This window comes from Colletotrichum costaricense (genome assembly GCF_030867565.1).
Source record: "Colletotrichum costaricense strain IMI 309622 chromosome Unknown Scaffold_23.1, whole genome shotgun sequence".
NCBI classification, from domain to species: Eukaryota; Fungi; Ascomycota; class Sordariomycetes; order Glomerellales; family Glomerellaceae; genus Colletotrichum; species Colletotrichum costaricense.
This window is the reverse complement of record NW_026848252.1, coordinates 256977-282560: the sequence shown is the minus strand read 5'-3', so window position 1 is coordinate 282560 and position 25584 is coordinate 256977. Positions and strand designations below refer to the sequence as shown.

At 54.5% G+C, this 25584-nt stretch overlaps 7 protein-coding genes across 7 annotated transcripts; 3 read left to right on the top strand and 4 right to left on the bottom strand.

Annotated features, from left to right (window-relative positions):
* Nucleotides 1–1606: 1606 nt before the first annotated feature.
* Nucleotides 1607–4113, bottom strand: CCOS01_15230 (uncharacterized protein; the record flags this gene model as incomplete). Its single annotated transcript, XM_060463372.1, has 5 exons — nt 1607–2168; nt 2231–2632; nt 2691–3007; nt 3072–3857; nt 3934–4113. 5 exons carry the CDS (start codon nt 4111–4113, stop codon nt 1607–1609), a joined length of 2247 nt encoding a protein of 748 aa, XP_060305975.1.
* Nucleotides 4114–5714: 1601 nt separating this feature from the next.
* CCOS01_15229 (WW domain-containing protein) lies at nt 5715–6626 on the top strand (the record flags this gene model as incomplete). The annotated part of the gene is made up of 1 exon (XM_060463371.1): nt 5715–6626. One exon carries the CDS (start codon nt 5715–5717, stop codon nt 6624–6626), a length of 912 nt encoding a protein of 303 aa, XP_060305974.1.
* A 523-nt stretch (nt 6627–7149) lies between these two features.
* On the bottom strand, nt 7150–9499 carry CCOS01_15228 (uncharacterized protein; the record flags this gene model as incomplete). Its single annotated transcript, XM_060463370.1, has 2 exons — nt 7150–9111; nt 9167–9499. The coding sequence occupies 2 exons, from the start codon at nt 9497–9499 to the stop codon at nt 7150–7152; spliced, it is 2295 nt and encodes a 764-aa protein (XP_060305973.1).
* Nucleotides 9500–10210: 711 nt separating this feature from the next.
* Nucleotides 10211–14076, top strand: CCOS01_15227 (filamentation protein; the record flags this gene model as incomplete). Its single annotated transcript, XM_060463369.1, has 4 exons — nt 10211–10216; nt 10341–10461; nt 10530–13384; nt 13438–14076. The coding sequence occupies 4 exons, from the start codon at nt 10211–10213 to the stop codon at nt 14074–14076; spliced, it is 3621 nt and encodes a 1206-aa protein (XP_060305972.1).
* A 1342-nt stretch (nt 14077–15418) lies between these two features.
* Nucleotides 15419–16723, bottom strand: CCOS01_15226 (uncharacterized protein; the record flags this gene model as incomplete). The annotated part of the gene is made up of 2 exons (XM_060463368.1): nt 15419–16511; nt 16584–16723. The coding sequence occupies 2 exons, from the start codon at nt 16721–16723 to the stop codon at nt 15419–15421; spliced, it is 1233 nt and encodes a 410-aa protein (XP_060305971.1).
* Nucleotides 16724–17611: 888 nt separating this feature from the next.
* Nucleotides 17612–18087, bottom strand: CCOS01_15225 (uncharacterized protein; the record flags this gene model as incomplete). Its single annotated transcript, XM_060463367.1, has 3 exons — nt 17612–17760; nt 17829–17912; nt 18042–18087. 3 exons carry the CDS (start codon nt 18085–18087, stop codon nt 17612–17614), a joined length of 279 nt encoding a protein of 92 aa, XP_060305970.1.
* A 3024-nt stretch (nt 18088–21111) lies between these two features.
* On the top strand, nt 21112–22575 carry CCOS01_15224 (uncharacterized protein; the record flags this gene model as incomplete). The annotated part of the gene is made up of 3 exons (XM_060463366.1): nt 21112–21191; nt 21260–21787; nt 21849–22575. The coding sequence occupies 3 exons, from the start codon at nt 21112–21114 to the stop codon at nt 22573–22575; spliced, it is 1335 nt and encodes a 444-aa protein (XP_060305969.1).
* Nucleotides 22576–25584: the final 3009 nt, after the last annotated feature.

The window sequence follows — 25584 nt, the reverse complement described above, 5'->3', positions numbered from 1 at the left end:
GCACCGGAATGTGAGACGGGATCGTGCGTGCGCAAGTGCTTCTTTTTCCCTTCCGGATGCCCATCCAGCCACTAGATGGCCAGGCCCTCGCCTCACCCGAGAGATGGCAGCCCCCGGATCGAGAATTCTAAAAGGTGGAGTGAGAGATAGGTAGTTAGGAAACGTGGATCAGAACCTAATTCAAATTGTCAAAGGAAAAGAGCAAAGCGACCGATCATTCACGGAAACGGCGACGGGTTCTCCTGACGATGCTAGCGGCGCCACTGCGCACCATCAGCCAAGACCGCCAAAGATTTGGGAAAAAACGTCCTGGGAAAGTTCGAGTCCATCATCTGCAGGGATTGCGACGGCGGCGCAGGTTTGAGGTAGCACAGAGACTCCGTACTCAGTCTGTAGGCACCTAGGTATCATCGGGGGCGGCCTCCCCCCATGGACAGGACAATAAAGCTGGAGAGACGATCCCTTCGTCAGGGACTGCGCGGGAAGGCTAGGTGACGGTGATGATCTGAGAAGCAACTTGACCCAAAACGGGTGATCTTGGGTTGGGTAATGACACCCCAACCTGTCCGGATGCGGCGGCCATCCATTCGCTCTTGGTTTCTGTTGTCGTTAGCGTCGTTGGTTAAGGCGATGGCTGTGACCGCTCTACCTAGACTTCTAGGCAAGCGGGTAGACGGCGATGGCACCGCGACGGCGGCGGCCTATCATGGTCATGCCTCGAGCTTGTGTGTGTGCTATTTGTGGCCATAAAGAAAACCCCAAACCAAACCAAAGGAGGCCTGCTGTGGACCGTGGTTAGGCGGGTTGCCCGCTCATTGCCCTGGGATGTTGCGTTGGCGCGCCGAGTGGTGGTCGGATGGTTTCGTGGAATACGATGTTTCTTCGTAGCTAACATAGGGCCGATGTTGTATCGGGAGGGAGGATGGAAACATGAAATGAAAGGAACTAGCGCTCTGCTTTTTACCCCGTGAGGTCAGTGCGAATACAACCTCGAGGATCTTGCTTCCCTGTAAGGCAGACTAGGTACCTACCTTGGACGTGCATTACATAACCGGGAACATGTGAAGGCGTCCCACGCACTACCTACCTTATAGCCCTATCAAATGTTGTTTCTCGTTACCCTGGTCACGTCAGCCCGCGGGCTGCGAGGTACAGGGCTGAACTGAACCCTCGAGCTCATTCTGAGTTCTCATCGCGGTAGATGCCGTGCCTAGAACTGAGGCATGTGGCCGCTAAACACTAGACTCGGTGACTCTAAATCCTCTCAGATCTCAAATCCTCATCACAAGACACGGTTAGTCTACTCAAGTTCCCTAGGCTAACGTGTTCAAAATGAGCCAGTGTATTCATAGCAAGTGACAATGTCGAGCAAAAGTGACACTGAAACATGATCTGCCCTTTGCCAGTTGTGGCCGCCTGTGTATTGCATACTAATTACATCCACATCGTGGGAAAGATATAGAGTCTCGATGGCTCGTCATTACAGCATGTGCGTCATGAAAATTCAAATCATCAAACAGAACCGGTCCTTCCCCAAGAGACCTCCCGTAGCATGCACATCAACAGGCAAGGGAAATGGTAGTAAGGAAAGCCCTCATCCCACACCTCAGATGACACCTTGAGTAAACTCATCCAAGATGGTCATCTCTTCAAAGTTCTCAATCAAGCGATCAACCCTCGCCGCCTCGCGGTCCGTCACGGCAAGATCGAGATCAGTCACAAACATGCCAGTCGCCCGGCCGCCCGCCCTGGGTCCCTTGCGAGCTCTGAGGTCTTCCAGCAGCCCTAGAGCTTCCGTCATGTCCATGCCCCCTTTCCTGACGACCATGGAAAGGAGACCCCCGGCAATCACTTCGGCAACGGTAAAGGAACTGTATAGGGCTTGATAGGCGCGGATGCAGCTGAGAAAGTAGGGTCGCCACTCTGGATTCGTTATGTCGCTAGCTACGGCGTTGGCTACATGGATGAGAGCAGTGTGCCCGAAGATGCTGTACGTCGATTCCGGGTACAACGCGTACACTTCGACGAGGTCTTTGAGCTGCTCGACGGAGGCCGCAAAAAAGGCAGGTATCTGGTCGGCTGACGGTGACCAGAATTTGAAGCCATGCTGTTTGTCGCTTGGGATGAACGGCCTGAAGAGGTAGAGCACAGTCCCGTGGAACCACATGCTGTGAAGGTTGTTAATTCGCACGCCGTGCACTGACGGGACAAAAGGAAAAGGTTAACTTACTGGCAGGTAAGCACATGAGATGGGCTGTGCTCGTCACGTTCCATACTTTCAGACAAATTATCTGCCCAAGACAGTAGTTTGCTGTACTTCTCCAGTGCAAAAGCCTGGGATGAATGGCCTGGACTAGTATCGTGCTGATAAACCCAAGTGATTTGAGAGGAAATGACCCATAATTCGCAAAAGGCGGCGAAAGTGTCTGATATGGCAGGAGATCGCCGTCTCTTGGTGCGATTTCGAGTCTGGGAGCGAGCATCCGAGTCTGACGAGGGCGCTGTACTATTCGCGCTGCTGTTACGCTCGTGCTCAGACCCGGGTGTTGAGTTCCCTAGCCTAGCTTTGCCTGGAATGGGAAGAGTCGGGGGGTACTCAGTAGTCGCTGGTAAACAGAACTGGGCTATCATACTGCGCTTTTCGTCAGCTATGCTCACTTGGACTGGGGGACTCTTTGAAATGGCCTTACCTCAGAGTGTTGAAAACTCCCCAGGCAACTTGAGCTGTTGCCCTCGCATGTGGTTCCGAGAGACGATTTAGGTCTACAAAGGTATATGCATCGGGACACCCAAAGAGCCTCAGACGTTTCGCCATAGCTATTGTATCTTTGACGAACTTGACATTGAGTTCACCATTGCCATTGCAGCCGCTGGACTGAATCAAGAAGGTCAAAGCTGCAATGGTAGGCAGGGTATCATCGTTTTGCGCATGCCAGAGCTTATTTGACTCGTCTTCCAGCTCTTGACTCCATCGAGACGCTTCAGGTTGCTTTGCCGCATACGCTTGCTGGTAAAGACAATCAATGACATTAATCAAGAGAAGGGGGTGGGGGGGGGGGGGGATAACTGACACAAGCGAAAGCAAGCAGAGCATTGACGAGCAGTGAAGAGCAGTACCGAACTTCACCGGAGACCAAGTCGTCCAGGAACAGATCAGCATCGAACAAGCCCAATATCGGATGATCTGTTTCAAGATATAGGGAGATGACTTCTGCTGCGTCCTGATTACTGATGGGTACTACGGTCCAGAAGGCGATGTTCAAATCTTTCAGACGAGGCTCGTTGCGAATGCGCGGTGTCGGCGGAGGAATAGGGCCCATTAGTGGAACAAAGAAGGCCGAGTTGAATGCTCGAGAAGGCCTAGGAGAGGCTGTAGAGGGATCATCTTCCAGGACTTCAGCCACAGTAGGGTATTCTGGTGCTCGACGGTCCTCGAGAATTGAACCCTCTTCGGATGCGTCCTCAACCCGAGCGAGTTTGGAAGGCCTAGAGTCGACATCCTCGGGCATCTCGAGACGACCTAATCTCCGAGTCTGGGGATACAAGATGGGATGGCGTCGCGTGAGTTCAAACTCGACATTGGACGAGATATGAGGTAGGATCTCCCGGGCATCTCTTGGCCCCGACGGTCTTATGGCGCGAAGAGCAGCGTAAGGGTCGACGGCGAACTTGAGCTTCTTCAATGTCTGGTGGGCAACATCATCCGGCATTGCCGTGAGCTGGCTCAACATTTCTCGAAGCATTTGATTTTCCCTCTTTAAAGCCATAGCGGCTGTCTCCGTCTCATTAGCACTGATATAGACACATTGTGTCTTCAGCTCTGTACACGCCTTGCACGAAGGGCGTTTACCGTCACACTTGAGTGAGGATGTCAGCGCTTGAAACGAGTCAAGAGGACCTGCCATAGTACCAAGATAAGAGATTTGTGCTTACTGCTTTTTTCTTGGACCGACAAGCGTTACAAGCAACCTTGGTACTCGGTAGACGCTTCTTGACTGATGATTGAGCTGGAAGGAAGCGTGCTGGAGGAAGAGGAGGAGGAGGAGCAGGCTGCGAGGCTTTTGGTGCCGGGAGTAGAGGCCGCAACGGCTGGGGCTTGACCTGGTCAGACATGACAGCCAACGGCCTCGCAGCTAGTGCGGCCGGACTGGTGCCACGAGGAGCTACCTAGGTAGACTTGGGACCGTGACTTTGCGAGGAGATGTCGTCGTAGATGTTGTATATGGGCTGTAGGTAGAGAGAGGTCATGGGAAGGCTGTTTCGTCCAGGGTCGTATAACGAGACTGACCGCTCGCGACGAAAGAAAAGTGAGGGGTATTGGGCATACAGACGAGAGGCAAAGACAGCATAATAACCGATCGAGAAGCTGGTGAGCGGCAGGCAGAGGAGAACAAACAATCGTCCCAATGAGGAGAGCAAGGCAGCACGTGAATACGATGGCTTGCAGAAGACGTCGACATTGGCTCTCGGTTCCAACAAGACTTCGATGCGGCGCCCAGTGAGGACTGTGGATGTCGTCTGGAATAGTGCGATGAGGGTGTGGAAGGCTGGCTGGCAACCAATGCGGTGAGATGGATGGTATGCAGGTATTCGAAAGGAGCCGAGACAGAGGTTGGCCAAGCTGCAGAGACCTTTCTCTCGCTCTTTTTTCTCTTTTTTTTTGGAAGAAGAGAAGAGGAAACAACCTAACGGGTGAGGTGGGATAGACAGATGGGGAGAGATGATGGGGGGGGGGGGGGCGCCAGAGAGGGAAGAGAAAAGGCGACGGCAAGAAAGAGAGAATAGAGTAAACAAGAGCCTACGAGAATGCAGAGTCATGTACCTATTCCGCAAACTGCCTCCTCCTATGTCTTCTTCTTCCTCCTCCTCCGGCAAGCTACCTTAGGGTAAGGTAATCAAACCGAATCGTGGTCCGGATCTGCCTCCGTTGTTCAATCTGCCGTCCAGTCAGATGGTCTGGAAGGGCCTATTTAACTGGGGATATCTCAACGTGCTGCTGGCCCTGCCGCCCTGCCGCCCTGCTGCACTGCTGTGGCGGCCACTTCCCGTCCAGTCTCTTCTCGATCCAATTGCGCCAGAACTTGCAGCACTTGCAGTCCCCAATCTTTGGACAGACTCCTCCTCAGTGCAGTGTCACGCAGTGCTTTGCAGTGTCCCGCAGTGCTACGCCGTGAGGGAATGGAAGGTGGTGGTCAATCCGGTACGTACCTTTCAGTTCTTTCCATGGCAGGAACTGAACGCTTCCATTCTGGGCCGGGGGCTTCCGCTTGAAGAAGCAAACAAAACCCCCACTCCACACAGTAATCCAACTTAGTCAGCATGCCTTGACCAGCGACACACACAGTGTGACCACGGATACCCCGGCGCAGGTCACCCGCCTGCCTGTCACTCGCCGTGCCGTCATTTTGCATCTTCCTTGTCTCTACCAAATTTCAGGTGGGACAACTGCACTGCACTGTTCTCTTCTGAGCACAGTCAAACTTGCGACTCTAACCGTACCTTTTCCAGCTTTCTCTTTCTTTGCTACTTCAACTCCACCCAAAGCGTGGTTCAACATCACCATTCTTCCCATTCAAGAAATGAAGCTCCTTCTGCGTCGATATTCTATTATTACCCGGTGACAAGCACTCTCTAATCGCCCACGAGTACACGCGACAAGACAACCTATCCGACTCACACCACTTCATTAAACCCTGCATTCCGACTTTGAAACCATGGCGTCAGAGTCTCCCCAAGCCGCCTCCCCGCGCAAGGCTGAGCCGGAACAAAGCACACCGGCCGATGATGCCTCCGACCTCAAGCAAGAGCCCACCGAGAACGAGAACGACTCGAAATCGACTTCACCCAAGGGCGATAACGACGACAACTCAAAACGAGACTCGAGCTCCCCAGAGTCCGGCGAGGCCAGCTCAATTGGCTCTCCCGCTCCTGCCGATGCTCGCGACGACAATCCTACCTCTTCCACCGATGCGCCACCCCTCCCCAACGAGGCGCCACCCCTACCCGCCGGAGCTCCTCCAGCGACACAAGACGACGGCTGGGACTTCCAGTGGGATCCGACAGCCCAGGCGTACTACTTCTATAACCGCATCACGGGCGCGTCGCAATGGGACAACCCTCGCGTACCTACAGCCGGCGGCGCAACACCAGCAGCAGCACCAGGAGCACCAGGCACAACCGCCTCCGCAGCCGCGACTCTCTCAGGCCCGCCTCCCCTCCCAAAGAACGACGCTCCCCCGGCCGGCGGCTACAACCCAGCCATACACGGCGACTACGACCCGAACGCGTGGTACGCAAAGGGTAGCGCAGCCGACGAGGACGAAACAGCCCAGACGTCCGCCTCTGCGATCAACGGCGGCGAGTACGGCGCGATGGCGCAATTCAACCGCTTCACCGGCCAGTTCCAGACGCTGGACGACGGCCCCGACCGCCACACGGACGAGGCCAAGAGCCGGCGACAGATGAATGCCTTTTTCGACGTCGATGCCGCGGCCAACTCTCACAACGGAAGGAGTCTCAAGGCGGAGAGGAGCGGCAAGAAGCCCAGCAAGTCTGAGCTCAAGCAGTTCAAGGAGAAGCGAAGGGCCAAGAAGGAGGAGAAGCGGAGGGCTTGGCTGCGGGATTGAGGTATGAGGCGTGGGGCATTCTTTTCTTTTTCTCTGGACTCTTTGGTCCTGATTTTCGCTGTTTTCAAAATGGGTTGCCGTCGCGATCGCGACGTCTGGGGGAGGGGGCAAATATTCTTCATTCCGCGGCGTTCTGAAAGAAGGGGCCATCATCGGCGGGAAACGGGCAGAGAGGGAGACTTGGACTTCTCTTGATTGCCAACACGTTCCTCCGGCCTGTCATGGGATGGGGCTGGGCCAAACATACACTTTTATACAAAAAGACTTAACAGAATAAGTCGGGCTTCAATGGCCTTGGATACTGGACCTTTTCACACACAGTATCATGTACAAAATACCGGGCCTCGACCTGCGAAAACGTCGATAGGCCTTTACTACAGCAAATCAAAACAAAAAAACAAATACCCAGATTACTCGAACTTTTTGTTCCATTCACCCGGAGAATTGTTCGTCTCCAGTAGGGGTATTATGTCCATCTAAATTGACAACAATATGAATCCTTTTTCTTGTCTTGTCCCCTGTCTCATTCATCCTCATCCTCCTCTTCCTCTTCATCATCGTCCAGGTCCATGTTGAGGTGCACGCTTTCATCGTCGCTATCGTCATCCGCTTCCTCGGCCGGCTTGGCGGCCACTGGTTCCGGCGCCGCAGCAGCCACAATCGTCTTTTCGACCTCCTTTCTCTCCACGCTCTGTCTCTTGGGCGGGCTCGGGGCGCCCGCGCCCTCGTCTTGGAGCTTGCGCTTCTGCGCCGAGGTGACGGCGAAAGGGTTGACGACCTCGGTCTTGGTGGACGTGACGATGTCGCTGTCCTCGTCACCCGCAACGACAATGGTGCTGGCGGTAACGGTGGCATCCTTCATCTCTGCATCCTGCGCGTCGCCCGCGACCTGGATCTCGGCGAGAATCTCCTCGTCCTCGGCGTCCTTGGCTTCCTCCTCGGCTTCAAGCTCCTCGAGCGTGGCGGTGATGCCCTCGAGCGCGTCTGCGGGTGGTTGCGCGGGGGAGGTGCGGATGTTGGAGCGGAGGATCTCGACGCCTTGGTCGCGGGGGTACTGCTGCGCGAGATAGGGCAGGATGCTGGGGAACATGGCGCCGCCCTGGTTGGTGTAGGGGTTCAGGACGCTGGCGAGCATGGCGGCCTTGTTGCGCGACAGGATGGCCGTCTGGTCGAGGAGGCCGCGGAGGCCCGGCTTGAGGTGTTGCTGGGGTAGGTGGGACAAGAGGCTGGCGAGGAGGGCATCAACGGCGGCGATGTGGTCCTTTGCGATGAGGGTTTGTTTTGAGGACGAGGTGGTCGCGTCTGCGGCGTTGGCTTGCGTGGGGAGGAAGAGATCTGCGTTGGCGGCGATGGTATTCTTCTTGGTGTCTGCTGCGGTCTTGTTGTTGGTTGCCGGCTTGATTTTTTGGATGTGGCCTGATTCTTGCTGGATATCTCTGCAGCAGGCAAGGGAGACGATGCCGAGGGTCTCGACGGTGAGCTTTTGCAGGCCCGGGCCGGCAATGGGGAGAGTCTCGTTGAGGAGCTTGTATGTCGCAGCGCGAACGGCGGGGATGTCGATGCCGGAGCGGAAGACGAGGATCATGTTGTCGTGTATCTCTGGGATGGTCGAAAGCGCGTTGTGTTCTAGCCTTTGCACTAGGACCAAGAGTAGTTCCAGAGCGGCGACGTGTATGTCGGGCATCGCGGCCCACAGCTCCTCCTTTTCTTCCCTTCCGACGGCAGCCTGTGTCTCGAGCGCCTGGTCCCAAGCTTGAGACTTGGAGTTACGGCTAATCAATGATACACGCGAGACCATATCCATGAGAGCTGCAATCGGAATCGTGACGGGAGTCTTGGTCGAGTAGCGGAGGGCGTCTGCCATGTATTGGAGCAAGCCAACGAGTCTGTCACGGCCAGCAGAAATTCCGGTCCAGTTGGGGAGCTGATCCCCCGTCTCCAAACCCTGCGGCGGAATATCAAAGTCCACCTTGGAGCGGGTGTACGCCGCCGAGGCTTCCCATGATTCCTGCACGGCGCGGAAGACCTGATCAGCGGTAAAGTGGAAGTCCTTGCGCAGCTCGTCTACCAGCTTGGCCCAATCGTCGCTGGGTCCCGTCTTGCCTGCCGTGGTGAGTGGTAGAGAGATGGCCAGATGTCTGCTTGCCCGGCGGAGAGACTGGGGGATCGTGGCTCCATCGGAAGAGGTGGGCGCCAAGTAGGGCTTGATGGCCGTTCTGATCTGGCCGTTGAAGGGGCGGCAGGTCGTCGGATACAGGGGAATCATGGCGGAGAAGGCGTCCAGAACAGTCTCAACGACAGCGAGCGGCGTCTTGAGGCGCTGGCCTAGGTCTGGGAGCTTGATCATCTGAAGACATGCGTTGAAGAAGGTCGGAATCGTAGGCGTGGCGATTTCTCTGGTGAGAGTTTGGTAGCTGTTGATGAGACTGTAAATGCGCACGAGGGTGACAATGGCAATCTCCTTGACCGGGAATGGGTCGCTCTTCTACAATGCAGTGTTAGTATTCATATTGGGAGACAGATATCGGGACCTTGCTTACCTGAAGCATTCCCAAAAGCCCTCGAACCCAATTGCCAGACTCCTTAAGACATTCCCAGCCACCAACATCAACGACAGCCTTGACGAGAGTTGCGCCGGTGAAGCGGCCCATGGCACTCTTGCCATTGAGCAAAGTCGTGATAATGGTCCTCAGCTTATGAACCAAACTTGAGACCTCGGACGAGGCTTTAGGGTCATGGGGCGCAGACAAGACATCTTTGCAACGAAGGACGTGATTGATGAAGGCCGGGATTGAGTGAGGAAGTTGAGCCGGTGGTGTGGTTGTCAACTTGCGGCATAGGACCTTGAGGTCTGGGGGAAGAGAAAGAGACATTTTTTCGCGCGGTTCTGGTTGAATGATATAAGATAGCAACCCAATTGGAAGCCCGCCTTTGTGATTGAGGTGCCGTAGTGAGAGGGAACTGGCAATATCTCGGATCACAGCCCAAGAATTCACCTGCCGTTGATGCTGAATGAAACTTTTTTTTCTGTAAGTGAAGGTACGTATTGAATGTATCCTCCCCAGCGATGAGCAACGTTGAGTTTGATTGGTCATAGTCGATCCACCATCACACCCCTACAAGGCGGTCGAGTCCAATCTTCAGATGCCATCCTGGAAGAAGTAGCTGGGCCAGGACACCGCCCGGTGGCCGACTGGCCCGTGCTCCCCAAAATGTCAATTAAGGGACCTGATTGTGCTGGTGTTGGTGGGATTTGGTGCTCTGTCCTGCTCTTCTGTTCACAAGCTTGTGCTGCAGCAACGACTTTTCTGCCGGTCAACGTACCTACCTTGCGCAGTACCTTGATTTCCTGGGCTTTGGTGGCAGTCGCACTGCCAAACAAGCGGGCGTGTCCATAGCATCGCTCCAATCACTTACGCAACGTGCCTTCTCCTAATTAAGCCATTCTTGGGTACCGAACATCGCCAACCCACCCTACCCCCTAGGATATCTTCAACAAAACAATGCAGCGGGCTCAAATGCGCTGCTAGTAGGATTGCTTTGCACTTCTGTCCCATCACTGGCACAGGCTTCAGTATCGCGAAATGGCTGTGAGTGCTTCCTTGTCCCTTCTCTAGGTCTCCAGGGGCTGCTGTCTAAACATCCCCTGGCTTTGGCCCCAAATGACGTCGAGACCTTGGAGCTGACTGAGTGTTTCTTCTTCCCTCTTCGTAGCCCGATCCGAACAAGGCCGCCCACTACATCAAGGCCCTTGATGATGCCCGGTGCGAGGGCAATTGGAGCGCCGTCCCCGAGTTCGTACGCAAAATCAGGAAACATGCGCCTGACCGAGCCTGTCCGTTGCCTCGAAACAAACACGCAAACGCCGCGATACCCTCCTTACTGATACCGAGTCCCCTCTAGGTCTGACTTTGGCCGCCGAGACGGAATGCGCCATCGCAAAAGCCACCGACCCTTCTGGTGCCGGACGACCTTCCACCTCTGTGTCCGCCAAAGATCTCGATGCCGATAACGTTCAATCAAAGCTTCAGGCCGCCATAGACGGGGAAACAAGTCACCCAGAAGACAAATTTCAGGCTCAAGTCTGCGCCGGACTGTTGCATTGGGTGGTTGGAGAGGTCGATCAGGCAGCGGTCAAGCTACCTCGGAACATTGAGGAGGAACTGGGCACCGCCGATAAGTCGGAATGGACCAATATCAGCGCTTTGAAGGCCGCCGTCATCAAGGCGAACTGCCTTGCCCGTACCCAAAAGACAGCCGAAGCTCTCTCCGTTTTCGATTCCGTACTGCCATCCGTATCCATGGCTCCGAGTTCACGAACCGCCCACAAGCAATTCAAAGTCTGGTCTGAACTGTTTCTGACTGAGTACTGTGTGCTTCAAAGCGACGCCCTCCGTTCGAACGAGAGGTCACTTGCAGACCCTAACTCGGTCGCCTGCTTCCGATCTTGGGCTAGGTACTGGGAGTCGATGACAGGGCCGGTCACGGGGGGGTATGGTTACAGGGGCTCGGTGCCGAGACGACAGGTGTGGCTCGAGTACTATTTGGCGTTGTCAACGATCATCGAGCTTGACATCCCATTCCCAACAGGATTCCTCGGCAAAATCACAAACGAGGCTTCATCCACGCGAAACCAGCTGAGGATCGAGCTGAAGAAGACCGAGGCTGCTTACGAGGCGCTCCTCATTAGCGAAACCAGCTTTCCCCGTGCCGACGAGACGAGAGAAGAAGTCGAATCCTTTATCAAGGCTGTTGTCAGGAATTGGTCCATTCTTTGTGGTCGCGGTTGGGCCGAAAAGGACCTAGGTCAGGGTGGTCGCGAGAGCCTCAGCAGAGGTGTTCTCGACACTCTGTATGCCGCAGCGACCAAGACGTACCACTCAACCGCAATCCTACGATGTCTCTTCACTGTTCACCTGGCTGTGGCGGAGTTCGACCTGGCCTTCAAGGCCTTTGACTCATACCTCGATCTTGTCAGACACGGCAAGGCCAGGGTGGACAAAACCGGCCACTTGGAGTCCAACCTCGACGACGACGGCACTGTTCTTGAAACCATGTCACAATGCATCTTGGCGCTTTGCCGCTACGGTGGAAGAGAAGCCATCGATAAAGCCCGTGTTATTGGCAATGAGCTAGAGGACTGGTTATCCAGGCTACCGCAGCTGAGAAATGGCATTGAAAGTGAGAACACTGTTCCGGAAGAGGACGAAGCGACTACCCTTCATCCCAAGATTCGGCCTCACCTGATTGCATTGTCTTGGCAGGCAATCGGCCTTTCCCAAGCCCAGTGGTCAAGAACAACATACGACGCGGCATCTCGAACTGAGATTCAGACAAAGGCGATCAGATGCTTAAGGAAATCCTTGTCTCCGGAACTCGGTCGTACTCGGGATGTTCGCAGTCTTTTTGCTCTTGGCCTGTTACTCGCCGAGCGTCGAGATTTGACCCCGGCGATTGACATTGTCAAGACGGCACTCATCTCCAACAAGTCTGCTGACGAAGAGCAAGATCTATACCACGGCGCGTACTGGCAGGAGCGTTCTCTGATTCCGCTATGGCATCTTTTGGCACTCTTATTGAGCGCAAGACAGGATTACAACATGGCAGCCAAGGCTTGCGATGGAGCTTTCGAGCAGTTTGGCGACCCCTCAGTCCTATTCGGAAGACAGGATATCCACTTCAAGAGCGAACACCTTAACGAGGCCGAAGCTCAGGACGAAAAGATTGCGAATGAACGGAAGGGAGTAGTGGACGACATGGATGATACCGAAAAGGAGAGTGTCCTCGAGGCCAAGATGACACAAATCGCCATCATTGAGTTGCTTGAAGGACCAGACATTGCCGTTAACGCCTGCCCTGAGCTACTGTCTCTCTTCACAAGGCTATTCGGAAGCCTCGAGGCCAAGCCAACTTTGCAACCACCCAAGGCTGTTGACACAATGCAGGTGCCAAAGAGCTCGGCTGGCACGCTGAGAAGTATAAAGGGAAGCTTCTTCGGCTCTACACGAACGCGGCAACCCAGTATAGCCGAAACGGAGAAAACAGTCACGCCTTCCCGCCCCCAGACCTCACAAACACAAGCCAGCGTTGCAGCCCCGACAATACAAGTCACCCAAGAGAACGGATCACCAACAGAGACGCGAACGCGGCGTCTTTCCAGTCTGACGCGCCGATCGAGAAGTGAGTCGGGCAAAAGACACAGCTTGCGCAAGCGAGATAGCAGCAGCGGTCGCAAGAGGACAGCAAGTGTCAGTAGCGCAGGCACCAATCCACACGGACCGACGGTGGTTGACGGAGAGGTCTTCTTCACCCCAGCCGACGAACTGCAGCAGTCCGAGTTCTTCCCTCTCACAGGCAACCGTCAGGCTTCAATGGCATCTTCTGTTTCACGAGGACGTTCACTCCATCACTTGGAGTCTTACACCTCCCAGAAATCACGATCAACAAATTTCTCCGAAATCTCTGCCAGTGGCACTTACACCATATCAAACCCGTTGCCGCTGATCCACTTCCCCCAGGACATGGAGCGGAGGCAACGAGCTGTGCTGCTGGTCAAGGTGTGGTTAATGATTGCGGGATTCTATCGTCGAGCCAACATGTTTGAGGACAGCAAGGGAGCCATCTCAGAAGCGCAGAAGCTTGTAGGGATACTCGAGGCTGAAGTAGCCAAGGATCCTACGGGCTCTCTGTCAATGAGGGGCAACAGCTGGGCCGAGAAGAAGGGCGTCGACGAGCTGCTCGGAGACGTTTGGGCGGAGGTGAGCTATAGGCTTGATCATGTGCAAATTGACTCAACTGACAACTTGTATAGCTCGGCTATCTTTCTTTGGCAAAGGGCGCACCCTACTTGGCCCGGTCAGACTTCGAGATGGCACTCACCCATTACCCCAATCACCCAGCAGCCATCGTCGGCCTGTCCGATATTTTGCTCGACATTTACAGCGAGAAAGTCCTGCCACCGCCGGCCATTCCCACACTCAGTGTGCCGGAGAACGTCTCTAGCCTTTCGCTGCCGCCACCCAATCTCCCAAAGATTGCGGTCCCCCAGCACGGTCTCCCGTCAGAACCACTGGGTCTGGGCTCCGGCGGGTTGGGCGTAGGCCCCGCCGGCAAGACAAGCGGTCACCAATCCGCGACGACGGCATCGTCGGTCAAGTCGGTAGAGAGGTCCGAGTCGGACGACAAGCTGCCGGCGCCGTACAAGGCGACCTCGGTGCCGACCATTGACCGCCTCGCCGCTCGAGACCGCGCGTACGGTCTCCTGTCTTCCCTGACGAAGCTCGGCAGCGCGTGGAATAACGCAGAGGCTTGGTTCGCGCTGGCCCGGGCTCACGAGGAGAGTGGGCAGGTAAACAAGGCGAAGGAGGTGCTGTGGTGGTGCGTCGAGCTGGAGGAGAGCACCGGCGTGCGCGAGTGGCAATGTCTCGGAAGCGGTGGTTACGTGCTCTGAGTAATAATTATATAACTACGTTTCTATCCTGGCCTGGGTCTTTTCGTGTGGTTTTGATTGCCGTCGGCTTGGTATCTATCATTGTCGAGTCAAACCTGACGGGTAATTGTGAAGTCTCCCAAAACTATCTCCCGACACTAGAGTCGATATCTTCGTGGCACACTTACGTATACGTACAAACGAACCGTCCTGCTCGAGCTTCTCAACCGCTGCCGCTCTTCCCCACGTCAACTAGGTGCACCAGGTCATCCTTCCAATCCTCACATGTCACACTTTGTTCCTGCCTAGCAGAAAAACGAGGACCCCCCAGACCCTTTCGTCCACCGCTTTTCCTGGACGGTAGAATAAGCCGGATTTACGCTTGTTCAAGCAAATAAGCAAACAAACAAAACAGCAAAGTCAAGAAGTCGGGTCGTCCTCTGACTCTGTCCATACCTTTACAGAAGCATTCCAGAGGCGTCTGTCTGTCTTGAGGTGGCTTGCAGGACCGGTATGCGGGCCGTGCCATGCGCGTGGGCCACCTGCGAACTCTCCTCTGTAGGGACTCCCGTAATGTGTAGATGTATGTGCGCGTGTGACTTGCCGTAACCACTTCTCCGCAGCCCTGGGAAAACGCCCCGGAAAAGCTCGAAAAACTCAAAGCGTGAAAAAGCTCAAGGTGAACTCGAGAGACGGGAACACAGTATTCCATTCGAGTAGGCGTCTCACCGCCCGAGGCAGACTCAAGATGGCGTGTGGATAACGAATTTGATCAAACTCGAATGAACATTCTCACATTCCCAAGTTTCAACATAATTAGTAGACCAATGTGTATCCGTAATGATCCGTCGTCTTACTCGTTTCTCTACTCTGTGCGGAAGCCGCACAGCGTATTTACTGCATTTGTCTAATTGCAGTGAGCAGTCGCATCCTGCAGGGATCGTACCTCAAAGAAAGTTTGAAACTGCGTCTCTCATAATTCAAGTAGAGTGCCTTGCCACAAAGCTTCAGACGTGGGGGTCATTTGACAGACTCAAGGCATAGGAAGCAATGAGTATCGATAATTAACGCAACTATGCTCCGGCAGGCGGCACACTTCGGAATTCACTTGTCCACCGCACGGTTGCAGTTGTCTCAACGGTTCGTTCAAAGTTAATGACCTATGCCTTACATGACTCATTTCTTGAGCTATCTGGTTCCATTTCCCTGCAGGACCAAGGTGACCTCCAAACGCCAAGCCAAATCCTATGCTACCAAGTTCCTGTAATGTAACAGACTTTACGGCAGTGCCGTTATGTCGTCCCAGATCCATCGCGATGCATTGATGCTGCGATGAGAGGGCTTCTTGACAGCTGGAGAGCTATCACCATGCCATCAGGCTAGGCGGCAAGTTCGGGTACTCCTTTCCATCAATGGTCTCTGAGCCAAATGGGTATTGCGGATCCGTCGCGCCTTCTTCATTCTCTCCGCCATCGCTTTCCGTCTCAAGCTCCTCAACACCATCAAGGCCTCTCTTCCACTTGGCCTTACAATTACCGGGAACGTATTTGGCTGCGTCCATAGCCAGCGTAAGCTTGACCTCGGGACAGTAATCCCAAATGTGTTTTCGTAGAGCTGGAGTACCCCAGATGGCGCTGTGCAGCCAGATACCACTACCACCGGTGTGATAGCCCATGGGCTCGTAAAAGCCCTCGCGGTAATCGTCAATGCCTGAGACAAGTTCACCCTCTGCCGCAGCCTCGAGTGTCGCGTTCGCTCCTCCTTTGTTGATCTTTGTGCCTTCGCCCGAGTGCATCTCACCGCTGAACGTCAATGATACAGTTCCGTTAGCGACCTTGCTTCCGGGTCGGTGAGCAAGGCGCTCAGCGAGCCAGACATCCTCAGGTTCAGATCCGTCAACACGCTTCTGGTTTCGGAGGATATCAATCATGGCGCTGACACGACGGATGGAGAGGCCACCGTTGCCACCCCACCTGCCGCCAGGGTTCCAAGGGGCTCCAATCCAATCATACTCGAGGTAGTCGTTGATGTTCTGCTTACTGTTGGCGCAGAGAATGCTGTCGGTCTGGAATACGAGGAGCCACTCGGCAGGCTGCAGGACGGTCTCGTACAGCCACAGGTTGGTCAAGAACCGACTAATCATCTCCTGACCAGCCGTGCTCATGTTGGAGGGAATGTACGTCAGGTCGAGCTTGCCGGCGGCGACTTGTTCACGAATCGCAACGGACGAGTTGATAGACTTGACGGACTCAACAGAGCCCATGAAGCGAAAGCGCCAGTCGGGAGGCACTACGGAAATGAAGTGCAGCATCAATGGCGCAAGAATCGGGTTGGCGCGGTTCTCGACGAGAAGAGCGACTTTGGAATGGTTATAGGGTGAATGTGCGTATTCAAGGGAGATTTGCGGTACGGTCATCGTCTTGAGGGTGGGCAGCGATAGCCATATTGAGAAACCACTAATACGATACGGTCAGTACGAGCCAACATTACAAGGAGCCAAGCAGGAGTTTCTGGGGTCATTGGCTTACAGGAAGAGGACGAAAGCGCCAAAGACTCTCATGCGGCGGCTCGTCAAGGCCCAAACCGAGAGAAGCAGGGCCTTGGTATGCTGCCAGACGTCTGTCATGCTCTTCTCGCCGCTGACAGCAGGCCGCGGTAGCGAGGCCATGGTTGGGACGAGAAGGCCACGAAATGGCAGAAAAGGCCTAGGTGGGCGTTGAAGATGGAGACAGAGAGCGGTTGTAGTGAAAAGCGATTTCAGGGAGATTTCAAGTCGCAGAGGCTACTCAAGCCTGGAGCGGCTTCGAGAGCGGGCGTTTACTCGCGAGTCGCAGATCCGTCCGGTCCACAGAGATTACGCAAGTGTCGATGGCGTGGATGCGTCGGTAGCGTTGCAGGGGAATTAAGGCATGTCCGGTCCTGCGGCTGGTGACGACGACGACAGCAGCTGACTCTTGTCGAATAGACGAGCTACTCGCGCGGTCGACTGGTCGTAGCCCGAATGGTGAATTCGGTGGGTGCGTTGAACAGAAGATGTGAGGTTCAGAAGTGAAGGGGAGAGGAGAGAGAGAGAGGGAGGAAACAAGAAAAAGACAAGAGGATGAAGGGAAGGAGTGATGGGGAACTATGGGAAGGTACGATTTACACATGCACCACTACCCTGAGGAAGGTACGAATAGTGATACGGTGTGTGGCAGCTCCTCCCTCGACAGCGACTAAGGACGCAACGAGGGACGGATGGAATTATCTGATGAAAAGACAGGACGCCCCTTGCCTTTGCCTTCAATCCCCAGGGCGAAGGCTGCTTGTTGCTCTAGTGTAGACTCTAGTGTAAGGTAGCCTGCTGCTTCCATGCTCATTCACTTTCCCTCCACTCCTCCGGACCCTTTCTCCCCCTTTCCTTGGCAGGTGTCCACGCCAGCCCGGGGCCGGACGGGAAGAAAAGACCAGCGCGAGAAACTGGAGACCTTTGGGAGAGATGTGGCAGCGGATTCCAATCAACAGGCCAGGCCCTGGGTCGTGGAAGTTTCAAGCAAAGGGAAGCCAATGAGGTGTTCTAGTGAGCTGCTTTGGGGCCAGCGTCTCCAAAAGCAACATTGGAGCCCCCCCCCGGTGGCCGCGTCGATGAATCTTGCCGGCTTCCCTTGCTGCCCACGTCGCCGTCCGTAGCCCAGCCCTCGTCAAACCGCGCAATGCAGCCAGCCACTGTTGCAGTGTCTAATTTGGGTCGAGTATCCGGCATGTACCTGCAAGTACCTTTTCCCTTCTCTCACCTCCACCGGGCACGTTCGATTCGATGGTCGGGTGCGATAGCGATGGCGATGGCGACTGGTAATCCTGGCAAGCAATCAGGGAGCCTGATCGTCCAGCTGTCAGTCTGTCTGTCTCCAGGCCACACCATCAGGCGCTCGCCCGGCCATGAGTACACATATACCGATACATCCCTCTTTTCTCCATCCCAAGAGGCAATCTGGAGGGACGGACACGGAACGTCACGCCACCATCGTCCCTCCCTCCCATTCTAACCTGCATGTAATAGCGAGGACGATACTTGGATACGAAGCGCCACAGCAAGTCGCAAGTCAGCGTCAGCTTTCCCTCACGAGAATGAAGCGGCTAAACTGTACTCTGAACTCCATACCCATGAGAAAATCGGGACAAACGGGCACTTTCGTCCCATGATGTTACGGATGCCCTGATTCAAGAACCGAGCTCGAGGATATTTACAGCCTCATCCCAGCCAAGAGTTCCCCATGCCCGAACAAAGCGACCCCAACCTAGGGGGTACCATGCCCAGCTATTTCGTGCAGCGCAACCAACAATCACCACCCCGAGCCGGTCTCTCGGTATCGCCGGCCGTGACACCCATAATCCGGCTGCATTAAAGACCAGGGTTGGACCCAAGGCGCCCAATGGGACGGTAGTCGGTACGCTGTAGAGTATACCGTAGCACCCAAGCAGGCAGGCAGGCCAGCTTCGGATCAGTTGCTAGTGAATAACCAGTTCATGGCCAAGCGAACTGTCGCAAAGGGGCAGCCTCGCACCAAGTGGTGATTCCGTGATAGTCTCTTTCCGAATTCAACCGTCCAACGTCGATTTAATCTCAACTCCTCGCCACGGAGAATATTATGTAAGGGCGCACAAGGGAGACCGCGCAAGCCCCATGTCTCAAGTTTCGAAAAGCATCGATACGACGACTGACTTCCACTTAAACTTTGCTGCAACGAAAGCATGTTAACGGTTGGAACGGCGTACAGTGCTCGTACGGATGCACCGTGATACCTACAATAGTACTGGTGGCAGTCAGCTTAACCCGCCACAGTCAACTTGTTCCTCACATGCACGACAATCGGACTGGGACCAGTGACATTCTGTGAGAGACTAGAGACGAGAGGTTGTGGATAAGCGAGCGACTGTGCTGCTTTCCGCCGCTTCGCCGCACGCATGCATGTACGATGCCCTGTCAGCCTGTAAGCAGTATCCCTATGATTGCCTATTGCCGACAAACATGGAAGCTTTCTCAAGTCTGTAGCGGCACAGCCCAATGCAGGGCTCGGTCCATGGTCCCTGCTGAGCATCCTCAGGGCTTACTTGGACTTGGGGCTAGCCTTGTCCAAGCAAGAACGAAGAGAATGAAATAGGCTTCGTTTTCAAGGTTCAACTTTCATATTACACCTGACACAATTGTCTTGTGCGGTCGCATTCTTGTTGTCGCACGCGAGGAACGCGAGGGGCGGGGCGGGCGCAAATGAGTCTTGGACGAGGCGACTCATTAAAAAAGAGACTCAGTTCTCTCGAGAAGAAGAAATATCGCTCTCACTCCCGAGTGCTGACCACGGCGTTCCTTTTCCCCACATCGCGGAAATAATAAACCTGCGCAATCTGGTAATCAAATTGTACGTTGGGCTGGGTGACAGCATGGTCGTTCTTTGCAAGTAATCAAAGACTGACAGCGTGCTCGGAAATGATCTTGTCGCTGACGGGCATGCCGTCTGTATCCGTACGTCATCTGGAGTTATCAGAGAGCCGTGCGCCAGAAGATGGGGGTTAGCTGTTTGGTATGCAGTGTAGTCGAGTAATGATGGTTCTCAGCACGGCAGAAGTTTGGGCGATAGGTGGTAGGATTGGCGAACAGGTGCTACACGAGATGAAGCTCTCCTTGATGGCGAAAGAACCCAATGGTAGGATGGATGCAGTCAAGGTTGATACCTACTGCGTATATGTTGGGTTGATGGCGGTAATGCACTTTGAACCTTGTCGTGTTCGAGACGACGAGCATCTCGGCCGGAAGACGAGACCGAATGGCAGCTTGCAGTTGCCAGTGAAGAAGAAAGGAGGAAGGAGCTGTGCAGTCTCTCCCAGATCGTGTGGTTGACTTCGGGACTTCAGACTTCCAGTGCAAATGGAAGGGAGGAACCCAGGCAATGTGGGTCTAGCGGGAGGAGCCCTTCCCTGCCTCCACTGGCTGCATGCCACCACCCAAAGAAGAAGGAAATGGGAAATGGAAGTGGAGGTCGACGTGTAGAAGATGGTACATCCGAGTACCTGCCCGTCACTTGTACCTTCCGTCGTCTCCCTGCGCCCATGTGCTGGCTGTTCCAGTGTGGGCTTGCCTTGCAGACTGCGGCAAGGTAACTTCAACCTCAGGCTTGACCTCTCGTCGAATTCTATCACCTCAGTCTATCCGTACGGATAGGTACCTACAGGCTACTGCGTAAGGTAAGGACCCCACTTCCTCCCACATCTTCCGCCAAGCGTCTCTCTAACTCTCTCACTTTTGGCTCCAGCTTCTGCTTCCAGCCTCTGCTTCCAGCGGGCGGTCGACCGTCTATCGACATTGGGATCGGTTGATTGAAGCCAGGTTTCCCCCCTCTTTCCCGGCATCCATTCCAGGACCCTGCACCTAGTCACCTAGTCACCTAGTAGAAAGAGTGGGATTTCGGTGACATTCGACTCTTGCTCTATGTACATAGTAGTGAACCACCACCCACTGCCACCAGTGAGCGCCGTTCCGCAAGCCTGCAGACGCGATTCGTCATCTAACAAACTTCGCCGTCCTCTCTATCTCTGGACTATCGAGCGGCCCGCGAACCCCTTGTATTTCGTTTTTCGTTTTTCCCTCGCAGCCTCTCTTCTCTCCCTTGGACCACGGAAGACACTTGTCTCTTCTTGCTGCTGCTTACTGAACTGCACCTCAACTCCAAGACCAACCACACCGGCCGAGTCTTGAGTCCCTGAGAATTCCTCGCCAGCGCCCTTGGAAAGCTGAATCACTACCAAGAGTTCCGCCTGTCCACAACGGCCGCAACACACGAAACCAAGTCCATATTGGCATTCTGTCTCGGCGGTTTCAACACGTGGTCGACATGACGCGCCTCTAACCAGCAACTTTCAGTCAAGTCAGAGAATTCTCGAATTTCCAGCTTCCGATTGCCTCGATTCCTTTTTACAACCGATTCTAATCCATCACTGCGACACCGTCCCTGACGCCGTCCCATTCTCTCGTTTGCGCCCTGCTCTTGCTGCGCCGTTCCTGGACGTTCACATTTTGGCGACATGGGGGCCACGAACGGTTCTTCCGGCGTATTCGCCATCACGAAGACACGACTTTTGCTAGTTGCGTCGCTGGCCATTACGTTCGTCTTTCCCGTCGCAAACTTACCTGAAGACTCACTGGCGAATGACATGCTGACCACGTTTGCAGATGGTGGTTTGCTCATCTCTTGCCGAGCTACAAGCCTATGATCAAGGCCGAGTTCAAGTCGAGATTGGATGAGGCTCGTCAGAAGATGCCCAAGATCAAGGTTGACTGGAAACCCGACCTGAGCAAAGACCCGAGATCCAACTACAATGCATCCAAGTTAGCAGTGATCATCGAGCCGCGCCCTATTCCGCATCTCGTACCCCAGCTATTGCACATGACCTCGGTGGTGCCTCCCGATTGGAGATTCCTATTCATCGGCTCCAACAAGAGCGTTGTCAGCGTCGCCCGAAGCTACGGCATCAAGCACCAGCAGGTTATCGGGAAGCTCGACTTGATGGTCCTCCCTGAGCCGTGGGAGATTGACACCAAGGAACACGTCTTTCGCCTGTTGACCGACATTCGCTTTTACGAAGAATTCCTCCCCGGCGTGGAATGGATCCTCAAGTTCGAATCCGACAGTATCCTCTGCTCTAACTCACCGACCAGTCTCAACGAGTGGCTCGACTGGAGTTGGGCTGGCGCACCCAAGTAGGTCCCCCTCGAAAGTTCTCCCTCGCGGCCCTCATCCCTTGCTAACCCCCGCTCCCAGGACCCCTGATGATCGCTTCTCCGGCAATGGCGGACTCTCTCTTCGACGAGTCTCGTCCATCAAGAGAGTGTTGCAATTTCAGGAGAGATACAATGACACGGAAGCCGAGGACGAATGGTACGGGAAGCGACTCTGGGTCATGCAGGGCGAAAAGGTAGCCCACGGCAGAAAGGGTGTTCTGGCTGTGGAAGACGTCTACATGGAGAAGCCCATGGGATATCACGTCAAGGATGGGGGTCAGGGAATTTCCGACAAGGTGTGGAAGAATCCCACGCAACGGAAAAAGATTTTCGACTACTGCCCTGAGCTCAGCTTGATCATGGATATGAAGTTGGAGCGCGAGCGCTGCGAGGGCGACAACAAAGAAGGCAGCATCGGCCCAACGGACGAAGAGAAAGAAAAAGCCGCTGAAGAGGCCAAGAAGCAAGCCGAAGAAGCTGCCAAGAAGCAGGAAGAAGAGGAAGAGCGCCGGAAAAAGGAAGGCGAAGAAGAGAAGCAAAGACAAGCCGAAGAAGAGCGCAAGAAAGCTGAGCAGGGCGCAGGAGTCACCAAGGCAGATATCGATGAGCTCCTCAGCGAAGACGACATGCTCAAACTCGACTACGGTGCTGGCGGCAGTGGCGCCTCAGGGTCCAGCTCAGCAAATGCCGATGATGCCGACGCAAAGGCCAAGGCGATGGCTGCTGCAGCGCAAGCAAAGGCCGCCGAGAAGGCTCAGAACGCCTAAGCCTAATAGTCGACCGATGAGAAGACTGGTGTACACCACCAAAAGCGTGTCCGGGTTCCTAACGGGTCTCGGCAACCTGAACTGACAATCAACTCTCGGCTCTCGGCGTGCCGAGCCTCATAGTTTGAGGACGTTGAGCATCTAGTTCGGTACGATAACAAGCAATGCTGAGAAGAGGGCGTTCGAGCTGTTGTGGCGAAGAGCGAGTTGAAGGCAAAGTCCATGGCCAGATGAACGGAGGACAGCCCGTATCGTAGGGTTGTGGCGTTTGGCGATGACCGAGAATACCGCAAACAGCCATGCGGAGAAGACCTACTTGCCTTTTCCAACGACGTCACCTGTAAGAACAACGAATGGTCCGATAATGGACTTGATAGGTATACCAATTCCGGAGGGGGAGGGGTGTGGCGTCGGGGCGTACTGGAGTTATGAACAGCCCAACCTTATCCAACAAAGTCGCAGCCGGAATGTCGGCACGTCAGTCAGCGCAGATCATGAAGCTGATGTGGAATGCTGTTGGGTACAAGACAGCAATCAAATGAAATTTCATTAGCACAACAAATCTGCTTGCGAGTGGACCATCACACGATCCGAGAAGCAGTGTCTCCGTGATATGCTACACAAACGCACCAGCCGATGACTATTCTACCTTACCCAGTCCCACGCCCGTGGTTCACCTGGGCTCGGCTGGCACCGCTGGTTCCCGATTCTGGGGATTAACTTGGAAGCAAACTTTCGGGCTCGGATCGATCTGGTCCAGTGACGATGTACGATGTCTTGTGGTGGGGATGTGCACGATTGACTTGATCTTCCTGCATGCTGCATCTGCAAGGCTTTGTTCGCTTCCGTCCGGCGGCGTCGAGTTTAGATGATGTTCAAAGTTTCTTCATCTACAATTGTCCATGATTGTCAAAGCTTTGCTTGTGATACCAAGCTGCCGGATCGTCTCTATGCGTCTGTTCTGACCTAAAGTATATGGCTTACCTACCTAGGTAGTGCTCTACTCTAGTATTCTATGCTTACATGCTTCCGTGCTCTGCATTAAGTACTACCACGCTCATTCTTCGAGCTGCTAATGTATTTAGGGGGGGCAAGCTGTCAATGCCAAGAGCACATGGCCTCGAGGTCAGAGTGTCAGTGAAAGGAGCTTGAACCACACAATGGGACACACTTTGGGGCCAGATGGGCTAGATACTAGATTACAAGGAGAAAACTCCACCAAAACCTGGCAAAGGCCTGGCCAAGAAGTTACCAAAATGGTCAAGATGGTCATGTATCAGGGGGGACGGGCTCACCTGCGGTGGTGCAGCAATGCCAAGGGTCTAGGTTTCCCCACGTTGCAGTGCTCTCACCCTCACCCTCTCTCTCTCTCTCTCCTCGGAGAAGCCAAGGGTTTTACGAGCGTAGGCTTGTCTACTATTCGCAGAGACCGAAAGAGTAGATGAGTACTACCTTGCGCTAGGAGAGAAAGAAGAGAGTGGAGGGTGAGGGAGAGGCTCAGCATGGAGGCTATGGAAGGAATGAAAGATGGGATCGGCCGGGAACCCGTCCTGCCCCGTCCGCATCCGTCCAAAATTTCTATTTTCCTCTCTGATCTTGTGAGAGCGAAGAACCCAAGTTTCTTGTCTTGGCCCAGTTCGTCCGAAGACGCTACTGTCAGGCACCGAGGCCGTCTTCGAACTAGAGCCCCCCTGCTAGCCATGCCTCTTCCCACAGCCTGTGGACGTTCTCGACCCTGAAATCATGGGATGGAATGGGCGTGGAATTGGAACGGGTGCATGTCTTACATCTAACTTTTTCTCGATTTCGTTCACACAAACCAGCCAAAGACCACACGCATACATACAACAAGCACGCACACGCACGCACGAGATCGGTTCTCCGAAGCGAAAAAAGCGCCACCCCGGCTTTCCCAGGAGCGGCAGGGCTTGTCTCTGTTCTTATCCGTACCGGTCCTGGCTGACTTTCTTTTTTCGCCTGGCGAGATCTGGGTTAGGCTGTGGTCCTCGGATCTGTGATCCAAAGATGTTTGCCCGCAGCGTAGCATTCTTTCCCATAATCCATCGGACCATCACACAACTCGAGGTAGAAGCCCATGGGTGATGGAGCGATAGAGTGAGGTATAGGTATTCCCGTCGGTGCGTCTCCGTCAAGCCACTTGGCGTTGCTACGGCGTCCCACATCTGCTCGGCGGTCCGTCAAAGTCGCAACCGGTGGCTTGTTCCGTCTGCTAGCCCCGCCATGACCGCGTTGCTCTCGTGGAGTGTGCTGACTGTGACTTGTGGTCTCGCCTTCGACCTTTCCGCCCATCTCGCCTCTCTCTCTCGTTAATCCGTACCTTTACGTCGGTTCGATCATGACCTCTATCCGTTTGTCCTTCTTGTCGGTTTTCTTCGCTGTCTTCGGCATGGTCTCACCCTAACAACCTTGCCCATCAAATCTTTTTTATCGGCCCCGAACTGGTGCCATCTTGGCGCCAGATGGACCTTTCTGTATAGCTAGGCAAGGAAAAAATGTGTGGGACGATGTGCGGAGTGAATCGAGGAACAAGCGCGCGTCATTGCCGTTCTCTATCTCTCTTTCTTTGCCCATTCTTACCGATTCCATTGAATCCATGATGTGGTTCTCTTTGCTACCCGTCCCGGACGGCGCGAGCTTGGAGGGGAGGGTCCCTTTCGACGCCACGCTAACTTTCCCGTACCCGGTAGACCTGCTCCCAAGCTAGCCCTCGCGATCCTCCAATTTCCATTGTGGTATTGCTCGGTCCTCCCAGTCGGATGGGGATGGGGGTGGGAGGGGTGTGGGGCGCGGGCGTGTAAGTGGTGTTGGTGTGTGTCTTTTTGCGGTCATCGCCAAATCTGGGCTATGCGAGAAGTCTCTCATGGAGAATGTCACTGCTGCCGTTTTCTACTGCGACATCGAACATGAACGCCTCCCCCCGGTCTTTCGTCTCCCCTGTATATAACACTGGGTACCGCACGGGTTCCTCATGATGTTTATTCTTTCTCG